Below are 17,815 nucleotides of genomic sequence, written 5' to 3' on the forward strand. Positions count from 1 at the left end.
AAGAAACCCCTTGGAATTTGACTTGATCTGGCCTTCCATTTCTTATTCTAAGTTGTTGTCCTAGCTTGGTCGACTGGGCAAGTCGACCAAGCCAGTCAGCCAAGTGATTATTAAATCCGAGAAAAGTTGTTTTTTAGGTTATTTTATCCCCTACTTAAGTGGACTTCGTAGTTAAGACCCTATTCTATTGCTAGAACCTCCTGAGAACATGGGAAGACTCCTCTTAGGCCTCTCCTTGGTAGTGGTGAAGTATTCTTACAATATTCCTTGTTTCTCATTCCCAAGATCATCTCCAAGGTATGTAATTTCTCATTCTCTCTCTAATCTGCTCCTACCTCATCTTATTATTGCTGTTGGGACTATGAAGACGGTGTTGCAACCTTGCAACCACCTCTTCTATTGTTTCCTTGCAATAGCATGAACCCCCATTTCTATTCTATCAATGCTATGTTCTCTATACATGATTCTTAACCTTGCATTTCTATGATTTTCTTCATATCAACATGATTTCATCTCCTAAACTGATTTCTATAGCATACTAAGTCTGATTACATGTTAGTAGTTTTTCTAATCTATTGCTCATCATTCTATTGATTGAATCCTTGATTTCCCTTTGCATTTGCAATTGATTTCATTAAAGAACATAATTTTAGCATTTAGAAGCTAGGGTTTTAAATTGGGGATTCATGATTTTATCATTGTTACATGTTAAATCTTCTTTAGATAGTCTTAGTATACTGGTCCTAACATTTCTTTCAAATTTCGGAGTGATCTGAGTCCCGAAAGTTAGGTTTCAGATAAAAAATCCAAAATCTGCCCCGTTGTTGTTCACCTGGTCGACTGAGTTAGTCAACCAAGTTAGTCAGCCAGCTGAAGTAAAATAAGTAAACTAATTAACCAAAGTCTCGCAATTGTCGGAAATCAAACTTCTATTAATTTTGATTGAAAGACAAAGTTAGAAAGATATGGAAAAGGAAAACAAAGAAATGAAAAATGAAGAAAACATCATGCCCTCTCTTCCTCCCTTAAAAGAATGGTTTCTTCTTGCTGTGGTGTTTGATGTCCATTTTATGGAGGTTTCCTGTTGATTCTGCTTCCTTTCTAATTTTTTCTTTCCATTGTTCTCCTTACTAATGCAATTCTTCCCAATTTATTTGTTTTCATCTTTCCTCCTTATCTTTGCAATTATTCCCCCAATTTAGTTGCTTTTCAATTAAGCTCCTTTCTAAGATGTCCAATTGCTAGAGAAAAAGAAATCTTTTGCAATTCAAATCCTCAAGCTTTGGGTCTGGTTCTTTGATTTGATTCAGCCTTCATTTGATCCAAAAAATATACACTAGGCTCAAAATCACTCTTTTTATGATTTTATCAAAACGCTATAATCTGTCCATAAAGTACACAAATAATAAAAATCTAAATAAACAAGCAATTAATCTCATTAAAATACAAAAAAAATTAATATAATTAAACGACCTATCGACTTATCCCACAATTAAATCGTGGCTTGTCCTCCAGCAATTTTTGTAAAAAAAAAAAACTCTTCTCTTTTGAGAAATACTTGTGGCTGACATGACTTCAAAGGAATTGATATACTTACACCGTTGCTTTCGGTTTGGAGGGGTGCACCGCTTTTGATTTGGAACCGAGAAAAGCACCAAAGTAAAAAAATTTGAACGATTTTGCTACTACACAACCATAGTCAAAAGCGTATTGTTTACCAAAATAAACTAACACGTCGTTATGAACATGAAGAGAGAAAGATTGGATTCCTAAAATCTCAAACAAATCTCAAACTAATCCCACTTAACAATTCTTACTAAACAAAAAAAATCCCACTTATATAAAGCGATCATCACTTATCCCATCAAAATCCACTTTGATTAAAAGAACATTCCGTGTTTCTGAATCGCTAATGGGGAAACCAAAGAGCCTGGTTTTGTTCTTCAACCTCTTCTGCCTCTTCAATCTTCTTGCCGGTAAGACAACAATAATGCACATATATGCTTCGTTCTGTTTGCTTTTCTCTTAAATCTTGATAATGTCTTACCAAAAAAAAAAAAAACCTGATAATGGATTGATGGAGATTAATGTATTTTCAGCTCATCAACATCTCCATCTAAATATTCCCCAGCCCAAGGGGCTTTCAAAGCTGTTTGTCTTCGGAGATTCTTATGCGGACACAGGGAATACGGATTTGTCAAAATCAAAATCTTGGAAACAACCATACGGAAACACTTTTCCTGGTAAACCCACAGGCCGTTTCTCCGATGGCCGTGTTTTGACAGATTATATTGGTACGTCTCTCTCTCGCACTCTGGTTCAACTTCAGCGCTGCGCATTTAATGCGCAACATTCAAGTCACGGCCCTCTCTCTTAATATTTTTATCTCTTATCAATTCTGTTTTCATTCAAACAAAAACTTATATTAGACTCTCCATACTAATCCGTCTAGAATGCAAGATAAGAGTTTGCTACAATAAAGAGTAGGGGAAGAATTCCTCCACACCATAAAAAGAGAGATGCTTAACACCACACGCTAAGTAGTCCCCATAAACATTATTATTAAAGTAAGACTAAGCTTCTTAATCTCCCACACTAAGCTGCAACCAGCCCAATCAATTGAAGGAGCTTGCCCATTAGAGATGTAATAGCTTGCATTAGCTTTGTGCTTTACTCTGCTCTTCTTTCTCTCATCGGTTTTTTTTCTGTCTGAGAACCCTGGTGCGTTCTCACTTACCCTTTTCAATTGTTTTAATTTGAATTTTTATATTCAAATCAAATTCTAAAAGTAGAATAGCTCTATTTTAGTTTTGGAGAAATTTCCAATGCCACCCCAAGTCCCCAAGTTAACCCCTAAAATTGATGCCACCCCTTGAATTATCCAATTTATCAGTCAAACACCCTATGGGAGAAAAAAAAACATCGATGACACCCCTTGCTGTTAGGAAGTCATAGTTAAGTGCTAATGTAAGCAAATTAAACTTTTCAAAAAGACGAGTGCTCTTAAACGAAAACCCCTATGCTAAACTCCTCTTCCTCTACCATATGTAACTATTACTCTTTTCTTTCATTTTCAGATTTTCTACATGATTTCTATTTATGCCATAAACATTATTTTTCCCCCCTCTCCTCCATCTTCTTTCTTTAGGATGTGGAGGTAATATTGAAAATAGATAAATCAAAACTAAGATTGAAGATATTAGTAATAGGGGGTTTGACTGATATATTGGATAACTCAAGGGGTGACTTTAATTTTAGGGGATAACTCAATGGGTGGCGCAAAAAAATTGCCTTATTTTCTAGTGCCTCTCATCCACTACCACCCACTAATGGCATGAAGGACGTTATAGTGGAGTCTAGATCCCCTACCTATTAAGTAGAGATTGGTGCTCTCCTTCACATTTCACCGTAAATTAGGAGTGGGTTTCATCTTTAAGTGCGAACAAAATAGTCATAGGTTGACCCAAAGAAAAACAAAATAGTCACAGGTGAGACCCCTGGATGGCCCCATGTAGGCTCCCTACTAATATGTGATGGAAATGTGTGCGGAGAGCACAAATTACCTAAATACCCTTAACTTGCTAAATCATTAAAAATTTTAAATTAAAATTACGTAAATGGCCTTTGGTTGAGAAATTAGAAAAATACCCTAATCTCTCTCTTTCTCTCTCCTTCTCCGACCTCTCTCTCTCTCTCTCTTTGCAACCCATCTTCTCCAATCACTCACTCTCCAGATTTCCTTTTTCTTTTTTTCCTTTTCTTTTCTTTCTTTTCTTCTAAGTATTTACATGGTTTAACGCATGGTATCAGCCTATATTGAAATCAATGTAATATTATACTGGCAAAGGATCGATGGTCTCAAATGGAGTTGGTGTTGATTTCATTAAATAAGCAGATCTTTTAATTCTTTATCTCTTGTGTATGGCATTAATATGGTAAGAGATTGGTATTGATATCGAAGTTCTCATAAGGACAAATAATTTATGCTTTCAAAGGTGATTGATAATGTAGATTTTCCGTTTCTTTTGTCTATTCATGCAATCAATATGAAAATTTCGTTTCAGTATTAAAGATCTCAAAGGATAAATACTTTCAAAGGTGATTGATATCATAGATTTTATATTTCTCTCGCGCAGCTTTCGAAAAGTCATATGTAGATCTATACAATTACTCCAATGGTTGTGATTATAAGAGCAGAAAACTCACAGTAGTTCGATCCATATAGATCCACGATTTAGCATCTGAAAGCTGCATGAGAGACACCACACAAAAACAAACAAGGGCCGGTAATCATATCAAGAATATAATACTGACAAAATGTTAATCTGTAGAAAGAGAATCATATATCATAAGAAAACATAGACGAATGTTATAAAAATGACCAGATTGCATCCTCCCATATTGGTTTCTGCACTATCCTAAATCTATGGCAGTTCATTTTTTAACCTTTTTTTTGTTAGGATAGCAGTTCAGCTGTTTTGATAATTTCACATTGGATTTCGATTTTTTTTGGTAGAACACATTGGATTTCGATTTACCTTCTCTAATCCGAGGTTTGCTAATTTTTTTTTTTTTTTTTTTTCTAGATTTTAATTTTCTGTGTTTTAAAAGCTTTGGTTTGATGTATATGATAGGTCAAAGAAAATCTAGAACTTCCATCCTAACAATACAATGTTGACTTATTCCTAGAAATTAATGGTTTGGGAATTCCAGTCTCATTTGGCAATTGATCCAGCAATCTCTGAACAAAATTAAGTTTTTAATTAAGAGAATCGACCTCTTTTCAAGGGCTGTTGATTCAGTTGAGCAGAAAAATGAAAAAAAGTTGAAAAGGATTGAGATTATAGAAAGAAACTGGTTCATGGGTGAGAGAACATTTTTTCTTGTGTTCTCCGAAGTGGTCTCGTCTAGTTCAAATCTACCATGCATAAATGTACCATCTGGTAAATACACACCTGTAAGCGAATCACTTAATTTTTTTTTTTTTTTTTTTTTTACTTCTTAAAAATGCTTCACACGCTCGTAGGTGAAAAGAAGAAAGATACATGCTCAATCTTGTATGTCCTTGTACAATGACATAAACACTCAAGGAATCAACCACATGAAATGTATACCATAAACCGTCCTGACAGAGTCGATTCCATATGATTGGTTAAGTTAGGATGGAGGTCTTCTCCAAAACAAGTGAAGAGAGGAGGACTCATGCAGAATCTTCTCCCATATTTCCTTGCTTTTCATATATTCGTTTAAAGTTTCATTTATGTGATTGTCAAAAACAGCATCTTTTATGGGAATAGAGTCTCCGATACCATACGAAGGGAGGAAGACAGGGACGGAAGCAGCGAGAAATGGGATGAACTTCGCTTATGGAGGCACAGGTGTGTTCCAGACACAGTTTCCAGAGCCAAACATGACCACCCAAATCCTCTTCTTCCAACGCATCCTTCAGAATGAAGGTCTCTACACCACTGCTGATGTCGCCTCCTCTCTCGCTCTCGTCTCTTGCGCTGGCAATGACTACGGTGCTTATATTGCCCGTGGTGATAATGCCCTGGTATGTTATTTTAAGAGTCCAGGTCGATATGCTTCAATGACATTTAACTAGCTACTAGTATCCTTCTAAGCGCCATTTTCATTCTCTTTTTTTCCTTTGAGAGTGCTGCTTGCCAAATGCGTCGTTAACTAAATGATCATTTAGAAGGGTTAAAAGAAGACTTGGAACTAATAAACAAACTACCATAATGATAGGGTTTGGCGGCTTTTATTCCAAAGGTGGTTAATCAACTGGCGTTGAATTTAAAAAGTATTCATGACATGGGAGTGAAAAAAATAGCCGTTATAGCTCTGGAGCCCTTGGGTTGTCTACCTCGGACCACGAAGACTTCATCATACATGCGATGCAATACAGTCCAGAACATAGCTGTCCAACTCCACAACATATTGCTGCAACAAGCTGTTGCAAAGTTGAATAAAGGGACTAACGATTCTGCTTTCCACATTCTTGATCTCTATGGTGCTTTCATGTCCATAATCAAGAAACAAGGAGGTGATCTCTCTCTCTCTCTCTCTCTCTCTCTCTCTCTCTCTCTCTCTCTCTCTCTTGTCGGGGTTGTGTGTGTTAATTTGTTTGGGTTCTTCTCCGTGGTTCATGTGAGATTTTATTTGTTGTTTAGGAAACATATTGGAGCCTTGTTGCATGGGTTTGGGGGAGTTCTCGTGTGGAGGTGTGGATGCGACAGGCGCAAAGAAATACACAGTTTGCAAGAACCCTGAGTCTTCATTCTTTTGGGACAATGTTCATCCTTCACAGTCGGGTTGGCATTCTGTTTTTTCAGCTTTGCAGCCTTCTCTATACCAACTGCATCAATAACTTCACTGAGCTTTTGACGCAGTTTTTGTGTAAAGAAATACGAATGGAGTTTCATTTTGTGAGAAATAAAAAAGATTAGCTGGATTGCTATAACGTTAATACAATTAAGTTATACAAATTTTACTGTTTCAAGTTTCAAATAAATTTTACTCTATTTCCAGTTTCAAATACTTCACATCCCTTTCGTATTCCCTACCAACCAAACCAAGCTATGATACTTACTTAAGCTCGACACCTGGGGGAAATTGAATTTAAATTGACCTTGAACCTAAAAATTAAGAGCTCAGTCACACTGTTACTGTTAAATCCAACTTTCTTTATGAAAAATAATTCCATACTTAGCATATTAATATCATGCCAAGGATGCTTGGTGTTAAAAACGCACTCCAAGCATCCGCAGGAGGCTTCATGCTCTACAAGTTCATGTACCACTGTCTGTGTCACATCAGCTTCATACGAGAAAGCTCTTTCATATAAATCATCTCTAACTTCCGACGTTGTGCCATCATTTGTACAACTCATATAATATATACAATTAAAGGAATGAATTTTGACGAACTCAGAAAGAAATAGACAACTCTCATATATATGTTAATACAATCCACAAATGCACATATGAAATGATATAGATAGTATGCAGAAATATGAATGCTATTTAGATCTAACTATGCAAGTCTCTAACAGTTGACATGCTTTAAGATATAACACCAGCCCTCCTCTGGGTAGGTCTAGTCACTCTGATCCCGCAAGGACTGGATACCCCTGTAGGGATCTTGGGTAAAAGGGTAAGTCCACACCTAGATCTCAAACTATGGCTGGGGTTAAGTCAACACTCTCTCACCACGACCATTAGCAATGAGTAATGGTGCATGTCGAGGTTTCTAATCCAATGCAAGTCATAATGGTAACATACTATATGGAGTCCAAATACTTCCCCTATGGCACCAACCAACTCGATTCAGTATCCTTCGCAACCTAGGAGTTAAAACCCTCACGGACTGGCTACCGTTGTTGGACTCCACTCCTTAACCCTATGGTCATCCACATATTGTTGGGGGGAATGCTCTCATGACTCCTCACGAAACCCGGTCCGCTCCTTGGACGTCCATGAGCCCAACCCTAACATATGCAACACTATCATTGCATGACCAATAGTGGACCACTGAGTCTCCGCACGCAACTGCTTACCGTTGTAGGATGAAACAGAGTCACGTCACCATTGTCACGGGTCACCCGGCTTCAATTCCCCTGCCGAAAGGGTAATAGCATGTGGGGTATCTAGCCATGCAATTCTAGACTCTCCTAAGTATGTCATCCAGTAATCATGATAGTGCTAGAGGCATCAATGAGCATGTTTCCCATACCACAGCCCTCTGATATCTCCAGCCAAGATATCCCAATGGAATACCCCTTCCATCACAACTACACTACATCATTCATTATCATACCAAAACAGTTGTGCAATATCATAAAAGATGAAGTACATCAAGGAACACCACAACCAGCAAGTATACAATAAGATTCACATGCTTTATACAATTTAGCAAGTTACATGATCAAAGAATAGTAAATAGAACAACTAAGTCATCATGTATATGTAATTGCATATAAATAAAAATGCATGTCGTTACCTTGTACTTTATTAGAACCTCTTTAAGTTGCAATCCAATAATAATTATAAGACTTTAAGTAGAAACAGAGGACACCTAGGCATAGGGTTACAAGAATATATAAGAGTCAAGAGTCAAATCAAAGCCAAAATCAAACCATACACAGTCATTGGAAACCAGCTGGTTGCTTGTGGCGGTTGCTTGGGTCAAGCGACTGCCCCTATTACTGATAGTTTCCAACTCCGAAAGTCAGGCTTTTGATCATCCAATTTCAATCCGTTTTGGGATGATCTTAGTCCGAATTTCAATCTTAATAGGTCTATAACAAAGGGAGTAACATGAAACCCTAAAATTAACACAGATCTATTACCCAAAGCATTCCCCTTGATTAGATCTATCCATTTAACAAATTCGAGTGATTTGTTTCTGGACAGGATCCCATCAAGAATATTGGAAAGAGAGTACAACTAACCAAGTGGGTAACCACTAACAAAATGTGGATGGGTTCATATCAATTTTTAGAAATTGAAAAGAAGAGAATGGGAGATGGAGATTCATTACCTTAACCAGAATCACCAAATACAGAGGGGGAGAGGTTCTAGATCACTATCAGTACTTCGCCTACCTTCCAGCACGTCTCCACTGCCACCTAATCGCCAAAAATAGCAATCTCGAATATAATAGTGCATTAATAGGGCGAGGGTTGCTATTTATAATGAATAGGGGGCAAATTAGGGCATTTTCCCACAAGCAGAACCTGGCGGTCGCTTGGTTCAATCAATCGCCTCAAGCAACCGCCCCCTAGTATATTTCTATACAAGGTGTCACATCCCCCTAGCCGGTACCCTAACACCCATACCCGGGAGTGTGATCCACAGCCCCGAAGATCAAGTATCGAGGAAATCATCCTCCCACATATACAATAACATAATCATAAATAGAAATAATCAAGGTTTTAATATTATAAATAAAAGATTCAAATCAGGAAATGAATAATCAATATAATCAGAGTGCGGAAAAATGATACCAGATATCCGAAGATATCAAAATAGAGTAAAGAGAGGCGGAAACTCACTCCACAGATACAGCGGAACGTAGTATGTAAATCTAAAAAGGAATTACAAACGAAACAAAAGAAAATAAGAAAAACAAACTAAACTTAAGAGTTTTCTATCCTATAGATGACATCTTCAAAATAATGGACTTCGTCAGTCCAACATAGATGTTCCAGCTCTACATTACGTCTAATTGTAGTACGCAACTTGATCGCTCGAGGGATCATTAGTGTAATCTTGATTGTCGCCAACACCTTGCGTGTAGTATGCTTCATCGGCTTGCACTTCATCGTACTGCCCGTCATAGTAGTTAGTACCTGTAGAATAGTCTAACAAAAGATTGTACAAAAAAGGAATGAGTTTCGAAAGAATCTCAGTAAGGCAAGTTAACTCATAACAACATAAATAACATGTAGAAAATCATAACAAGATGCAATGTAGTATGAAATAGATAATGTATGTATGCATCTAAACTCTATGTATGCTGGTCTCTATTGGCAGACATGCTTTAAGTCATAGCACAATACTTCTTTTGGGTCGTCAGTCACTCCCCCTCAGCCATCCTGGCATCTTGGGTCTGCCGAGGTAATTGGGTAAAGTCCTCATCAAACCATGGTAGGGTATTTCGTCACCACTCTCTCACATCACCATTGGTCTAAGTACTAGCGCATGTCAGGGTAAAGCCTAGCCCAATGCAAGTCATCTACTCAGTCACATCAACTCAGTTCCAGATACGTTCATTCCTCATCCCTAACGATCCTTTCCGGTGTCCTTCGCACTAGAGTCCTAATAGTCCCAGACTACGGACTCATCAACCCTATTGGTTATCCACATATGGTAAACGGGAAGCTCTCATGTCTTCTCACGGGTCGGTTACCGGTCTTGAGCACCCATGAGCCCAAGTCTAGCCATATGCAACCCTCCAATAAATGGCCCCCACAATATGATTCATGTCCTCTCACGGGTTGGTTACCGATCTTGAGCGCCCGTGAATCACATTGCTACTGTCACATCCACCCTGCCGGTACCCTATCTGGCATACCCGAGTGTGTGATCCACAGTCCACAAGATCCAGTATTTAGTAAAATCAACCTCCCACATTCACAACAATATAATCAAAACAAGACTAAATCAAGGTTAACAATGTTATTCAAATGAATCAAAGTAAAGAAATGAGAAAACCATCAGAGTGCGGAAATGATACAAATAGATATATAAAATCAAATATAGAGTGAGGCGGAATCTCACTCCACGAGTACAGCGGAATGTAGATCGAAAGTCAAAGGAGATTACAATTGATTCTAAAGACAAGAAAGAAAGATCTAATCTAACTAAGCTAAGGTCTATTCTAATTTGTAAAGAACGTCTTCGTAAACATAGACTTCATCAATCACGCTCAGACGCTCCCACTCCATAGTAGGGCTAATCTTGGTAACAAGAGAGACCACTCGAGGAATCCTCAATGTAATCTTCATAGTTGTCAAAACCTTGCGTATGGTACGCTTCTTCATATTGGGCTTCATAGTCATCAAGGCCTGCAGAATAATCTAACAAAGATGTTGTACTAAAAGGAGTGAGTTTCAAAAGAAACTCAGCAAGGCAAGTTATTCCATAATAGCATAAATAACATGATAACATAAGCAAAACATAATATGATATGATATGAGACAGACAATGCATTTATGAGTCTAACTCTATGTATGCTGGTCTCTATAGGTAGACATGCTTTAAGTCATAGCACCATACTTCTTTGGGTAGATCTCAATTCAGTCATCCTCGGTTGGCAAAGGGTCCTTCATCCATCTCGGACAATCCATGGCTGGGGGTTAAGTCACCTCTCTCTCACATCACCGTTTGGTCTAAGTATTGGCACATGTCAGGGTAAAGCCTAGCCCAATGCATGTCTTTTACTTAGTTACATCAACTCAGATCTAGATATGTCCATTCCTCCCCTCTCGGAATCCTTTCCGGTATCCTTCACACTAGAGTCAGCGTATCCGACTATCTCAAATACGGACTCATCAACCCTATAGGTCATCCACATATAGTAAACAGGAAGCTCTCATGTTCTCTCACGGGTTGGTTACCGGTTTTGAACGCCCATGAGCCCAAGTCTATCCATATGCAACTCAACCCATAAATGGTCCTCACAATGTGATTCATGTCCCCTCACGGATATAACTCACCGGTCTTGAGCACCCATGAATCCCCATTGCTACCACAGGTCGTTCAGTCTCAATACCCTTTCGAATCGGGTCCGATATAACAGGGGTATAACCTAGCCAAAAACTGCTAGACAAGTCCTAGTTATGAAAACCAATAATCCGGGAAAGTGTCAAAGGGCAACATTGGAAATATCTCATACTATCCCCAATGATGTCCAAGGACAGAAATGTCAAAAGGACATTCCCCAATCCCAAATCATACCTAACAATCACAATCATAATTCAGTCATATCATCCACGACAGATATCTCATCATATGAAAGAGTATAATAAGACAATATCGAAATAATGAGCAACATACATGAATAAGTATTCATACATGATCAAGTACATAATAGAAACTAACATAACAGTAGCAAATCTAAGTAGTTTCCAAATTAGAAACTAAATCTATGCAATCTATGTTAATATGGTAACAACTGTCCTTACCTTAAATAGATTAGAATATATTCCGGACGAACAAGAGGATGAATCTAAAGTTAGCAAATAAACCCTAGAATAGCATCACACAATCATTAGGAAGTAGTCCTAAAAGAATAAGCATCAATCGAATTGAAACGGACAAAGAAATCAGATTCTGTTCTTGCGGGTTGATTGGCTAGGTTGACTGAGTCAGTCAACCCAGGCAGTCTGCCCAAGAGCAAATCCGAATCCAAAAAGAGAATCTTGATCTGAAACCTATGCAACACAATCCGGAATGCGACGAAACTTGGAGAGAATGTCTAACACAGTAGTCTAAGACTAAAAATCATATTTTAGACATCAAACAACGATTAAAACCATTACTTACTAATTTGAAATCATAGTTTCTGTTTGGTAAAAATCATGGTTTTCATTGGAAACATGCTATGAATGAAAGAGATGAACTAGAGATGATAAGATTTCATTCTAGTACAAGAACACAGTAAATTAGAGGTATGAATAATCATAGAGAAGCATCTATAATGCTAGAATAAATCGAAATAAGAATATGATCATAGTTTAAGAAGAAATCATAAAAGTCATGTTAAGAATGAATGAGATGATCATGGCATATGAGAATGAAAAGAGATTGTAAAGATATGACTACAAGGTTGCAGCATCTTCATCATAATCTCATTTCAGAGATGAGAGTGATCATGGAAAGAATGAATCAAGAACACAAAAGATTGAATACTAACCTTTGATTGAAGAAGAAGAGAGAGAACTAGCAAGTTTGCAAGATTAGATCCTCTTCTACATTTTTGGAGGCTTGGAGATGAGTTCCCTTCGTTCTCTAAGTGTTTTGGAGGCTAGGGATACTAAAATCACGAAGTCATGGAGTATATATAGCAACATAACCTAAACAGAAGATTCTGCTCGAGTTCAGCATCTCTGGGTCGATTGGTTGGGTAGCCTGGCCTAGTCGACCCAAGCAGTAGACCCAAGCAGATAGCAAAGCCAAAGTCAGGGATTTGAGGGCCTTCCACTACTCTGAATCAAACGAAACTTTCAACACATATTCTATAACTTACCTAGCATGGAAAAATGGCTTTAAATCATATCCCACCAAGCTCTAAGGTCATCAACCAATCTTCTGTTCATCAAGGCGTAGTCTCTTTTCTATATCCAACTGTCACGCCCTCCCAGCCGGTACCCTATCTGGCATACCCGAGAGTGTGATCCACAGCCCGAAGATCAGGTATCGAGTGATCAACCTCCCACATAAACAATAACATAATCATGAACAATCATAACAAGTGTGCGGAAGATAAACCATAGATCCAATAATGAAAGAATGAATCATAAACGAATCAGAATAATAGATATAATCAGAGTATCAAACAGATAAGTAAAGTGAAGCAAAAATCCCACTTTACATCCAGCGGAAAAGTAGCTCTAAAGAATAAACTAGACAAAATCTAATCCCAGTAGCAAGTACATTGGGTAACTAAATTATTCTCCACTTTATAGACGACATCCTTGTATGTATAGATCTCATAAATAGCACAAGGACGCTTCCACTCGATGGTCGGACTAAGCATCGTACGGAGCATAACCACTCGCGGGATCTTCAGAGTAATTGTGGTAACCGCAATCACCTTCCTGGAGATATGTCTCTTCGCCTTGCGCTTCTTCATAGGAACCGTCATAGTACTCAGTACCTGCAGGATAGTCTAACAACATTGTACAATAAAGGAATGAGTTTCAAAGAAACCCAGTAAGGCAGTTAAAATCCATAATAACATAAATGGCAGGATTCCGGAACAAACATAAATGCAATATGATATGAGACAAACAATGAATGAATGAATCTAACTCTATGGATGCTGGTCTCTATTGGCGGACATGCTTTAAGTCATAGCACCGTACTTCTTTAGGAAAGTCCACTCACATCCTCAACCATTTAAGATATCTTGGATTCTCTCACGGATCATTTCACCGGTCTTGAGCAGCCGATTGGTAATGGGTCCTTCATCCCTCGGGACAAACCTTGGCAGGGGGTTAAGTCAACACACTCTCTCACAACCATTTGGTATAAGTACTGGCGCATGTCGGGGTAAAACCTAGCCAAATGCAAGTCTTCTACTTGGTTACATCAAGTCGGATCCAGATACTTCCATTCCTCGTCCCCGACGATCCTTTCCGGTATCCTTCACACTAGAGTCAGCGTATCCTATGGCACCGACCAACTCGGACTACGGACTCATCAACCCTATTGATCATCCACATATGGTAAACGGGAAGCTCTCACGTCCTCTCACGGGTTGGTTACCGGTCTTAAGCGCCCGTGAGCCCAAGTCTAACCATATGCAACCCTACCAATAAATGGCCCCCACAATGTGATTCCTGTCCTCTCACGGGTTGGTTACCGGTCTTGAGCGCCCATGAATCCCCATTGCTACCACGGGTCGTTCGGTCTCAATACCCCTCCGATTAGGGTCGACATAACAGGACATCCTAGCCAAACACTACTAGACAATCCTAGATATGTCATCCAACAGTTTAGGAAGGTGTCCAGAGGGCATCTCCGGAAACATCCCATAATATTCCCGTAGTAGTCCAAGGACAGAAGTGTCGAAAGGACACCTCTCCTTTCCAAACCATACGTAAGCATACACATGCATCAATTCATATCATCACATATATGGTAACTACATATATGGAAAGAAATCAGTATTACAATCACTTGTATAACATTGGTAAGTAAATCATACATGAATCAATTCAATATGAATAGGTAATGCTACTGTAGTCAAAGTTATGCAACAGTAGTATATCATTGCAAGAATCTAATTTAGGAAACATATTCATGATATTCAAATATAGAAACTAGATTCATGCTATCTATGTAATTAAGGAAATAACCATCCTTACCTTTTATAACTCGCAAAAGGATCTTAAGAAATCAAGTAAGATCTTGGCAAACTTGAGAAGAAGGTCCTAAACAAGTATATACAACATATTAGGAAAGATCCCTAACAGAAAATATATCAAAACATCCGAAACAGACCAATTCTGGAGTTGCTGTACTCATTGGTCGAGTGGATTGGTCGAGTGGTCCAGTGTAACGAGGGCTAATCTTTCCCTTAACATTGAATCTCATCACACCCTTCATTGGTGAGACCTTCAGAAAGACTTTCTCTCCAACTTGAAATTCCAAATCGGTCCTTCTCTTATCAAGCATAAGATTTCTGTCTCGATCAAGCAGACTTAATCCTTTCTCTTATCATATCAACCATAGCACTTGTAGCTTCAATCATCTCAGGACCTAAGACTTTTCGTTCACCTGTCTCAGTCCAGTACAAAGGTGTCCTACAAGTACTACCATACAAAGCCTTGAATGGAGCCATGCCTATTGTTGCTTGATAACTGTTGTTATAGGCAAACTCAACCAAAGCTAGGTGTTCATCCCAATTACCACCCATATCCACCACACAAGATCTCGAGCATGTCTTCCAATGTCTGAATTGTCCGCTCGGATTGTCCATCGATCGTGGATGATGAGCTGTACTCAAGTTCAATTGGGTTCCCAAGGCCTTCTCGCAAACTATTCCGAAACCTTGAGGTGAACCTAGGATCACGATCCGAAACAATACTCAATGGCACACCATGCGGACGAACCACATTATCCACATAAAGCCTGGCTAGCTTATCCGCAGTATGAGTGATCTTCATAGGAATGAAATGGGCTGATTTGGTCAACCTATCAACAATCACCCACACAAGTGTCATTGCCTTTACTAGTCCGAGGCAAGCTAGTCACAAAGTCCATGGAGATATCTTCCCACTTCCAACTAGGAATAGGAAGAGGTTGAAGTAATCCAGATGGAGGTTGTCGAACGGCTTTCACACGTTGGCAAGTCTCACACTTGGCAACAAAATCATCAACATCCGCCTTTAGGCCAATCCACCAAAAATGTTCCTTCAAGTCCTTGTACATCTTGGTGCTTCCGGGTGTACAAGAAAGACCGACTGGTGTGCTTCCTTCAATATTTCTTTCTTAACTTCATCGTTTGCATGGGCACACACGTCTTCCTCTAAACAACAAAGCACCATCCATGGATATACCAAAGTCGGGGTCCGACTCGGGATTCGAAGAAATCTTCTCAACTTTGGTCAAAAACTCTCGATCGAACTTCCAGAGCAACAATCTTATCTCTAAGACCAGATCTTGCCGTCATGGCGAGAAAGAATAAAATCAGAATTCTCAGGAACGATTTCCAAACCAAAACTCTCAATAGAAGACCACAATGGTAAACTCAAAGCATTCAAATCCAAAGTCTTCTTCTGGTTCTTCCTACTAAGAGCATCGACAACAACATTTGCTTTCCCAGGATGATACTTGAATATCACAATCATAATCGGAGACTAGTTCCAACCATCTCCTTTGTCTCATGTTCAACTCCTTTTGGGTAAAGAAGTATTTCAAACTCTTATGATCCGTGAAAATGGCAATCTTCTCACCGTAAAGATAATGTCTCCAAATCTTCAAAGCAAAGACAACGGCGGCAAGTTCTAGATCGTGAGTGGGGTAATTCAGCTCATAATCCTTCAATTGCCGAGAAGCATAGGCTACGACCTTGCCATGTTGCATCAGTACACAACCCAAACCAATCTTTGACGCATCGGTATAAACTGTCATACCACCGGAACTATCGGTATAGTCAAAACCGGGGCACTTGTCAATCTATCTTTCAACTCTTGGAAATTCTTCTCACAGGCGTTAGACCAAACAAACTTCTCTTCTTTCCTGGTCAACTTAGTCATAGGAGCAGCCAACCGAGAAAAGTTCTCAATAAACCTTCGGTAGTAACCCGCCAATCCAAGAAAACTTCTTATTTCCGTTCTCGACTTCGGTCTCTCCCAATCAGCCACAGACTTGGACTTTTTCAGGATCGACACGAATACCTTCGGCTGAAACTACATGACCAAGGAAAACCACTCTCTTAAGCCAGAAATCACACTTGCTAAACTTAGCGAACAACTTCTTTTCCCGCAACCTTTGCAAAGTGAAACTTAGATGACTCGCATGCTCTTCTTCGCTCTTCGAATAGATCAAGATGTCATCAATGAAAACAATCACAAACTTATCAAGCACATCATGAAATACTCGGTTCATGAGGTCCATGAACACCGCAGGAGCATTGGTCAATCCGAAGGGCATGACTCTAAACTCATAGTGACCATACCGCGTTCGGAAAGCTATCTTGAAGATATCACTAGACTTCACTTTCAATTGGTGATATCCGGACCTTAAGTCAATCTTCGAGAACACAACTGCACCCTTCAACTGATCGAAGAGATCATCGATTCTAGGCAACGGATATCTATTCTTGATAGTCAACTTATTCAACTCACGGTAGTCGATGCACAAGTGCATACTACCGTCTTTCTTCTTGACGAACAAGACCGGAGCTCCCCAAGGTGACACACTAGGCTGTACGAAACCTCTATCAATGAGCTCATTCAACTGATTTTGCAACTCTTTCAACTCAGTAGGAGCCATCCTATACGGAGCTTTAGATACCGGTGCAGCACCAGGGGACGAGATCAATAGAGAATTCGACATCTCTGTCCGGAGGCACTCCCGATAGATCATCGGGGAAGACATCAACAAAGTCGCAGACAACTCGACTTCATCGACTCTTTTCTCCACTATACCCTTGCCTTCGGATGAAGCATCATCCACTAGGGCATAGACTTGCATCGGTCCGAGACAGCACCTTCTTACAAACCCTTCTCTTTTCACCCTGAAATTCAAAAACCGGACTTCCACAAATATGGAACTGAATCTTCTTTGAGGAACAAAGGAACACAGCTTTGTGGGCTGTCAACCAATCGATTCCCAAAATAACATCGAAGTCCTTCATGTCAAGAATCACAAAATTGGCCTCCAAGTTCTTCTCACCAACCAACACAGGACATTTAGATAACCCCTTATCTAGTTTCACAACAGGACCAGTAGGTGTACTAATCAATAAACAACTAGACAACTTCTCGGGGATTAGGTTAGTCTTCTTGATGAATGCGAGATGACATGAACGAATGAGATGCACCCGTATCAAATAAGACAAATGCAGAAATAGAAGCGAC

General features: G+C 39.2%; 1 protein-coding gene across 1 annotated transcript; it reads left to right on the forward strand.

The window, feature by feature from the left end:
* Positions 1–1,912: 1,912 nt before the first annotated feature.
* On the forward strand, positions 1,913–6,371 carry LOC149024251 (GDSL esterase/lipase At5g03610-like). The gene is made up of 5 exons (XM_089142916.1): positions 1,913–2,012; positions 2,100–2,294; positions 5,280–5,554; positions 5,749–6,046; positions 6,156–6,371. Exons 1-5 carry the CDS (start codon positions 1,913–1,915, stop codon positions 6,368–6,370), a joined length of 1,083 nt encoding a protein of 360 aa, XP_088999042.1. The 3' UTR covers position 6,371.
* The last annotated feature ends 11,444 nt before the right edge of the window (positions 6,372–17,815 follow it).

This window comes from Hakea prostrata, chromosome 2 (genome assembly GCF_041222555.1).
Source record: "Hakea prostrata isolate BN-2017 chromosome 2, UWA_Hpros_2, whole genome shotgun sequence".
Lineage (NCBI taxonomy): Eukaryota > Viridiplantae > Streptophyta > Magnoliopsida > Proteales > Proteaceae > Hakea > Hakea prostrata.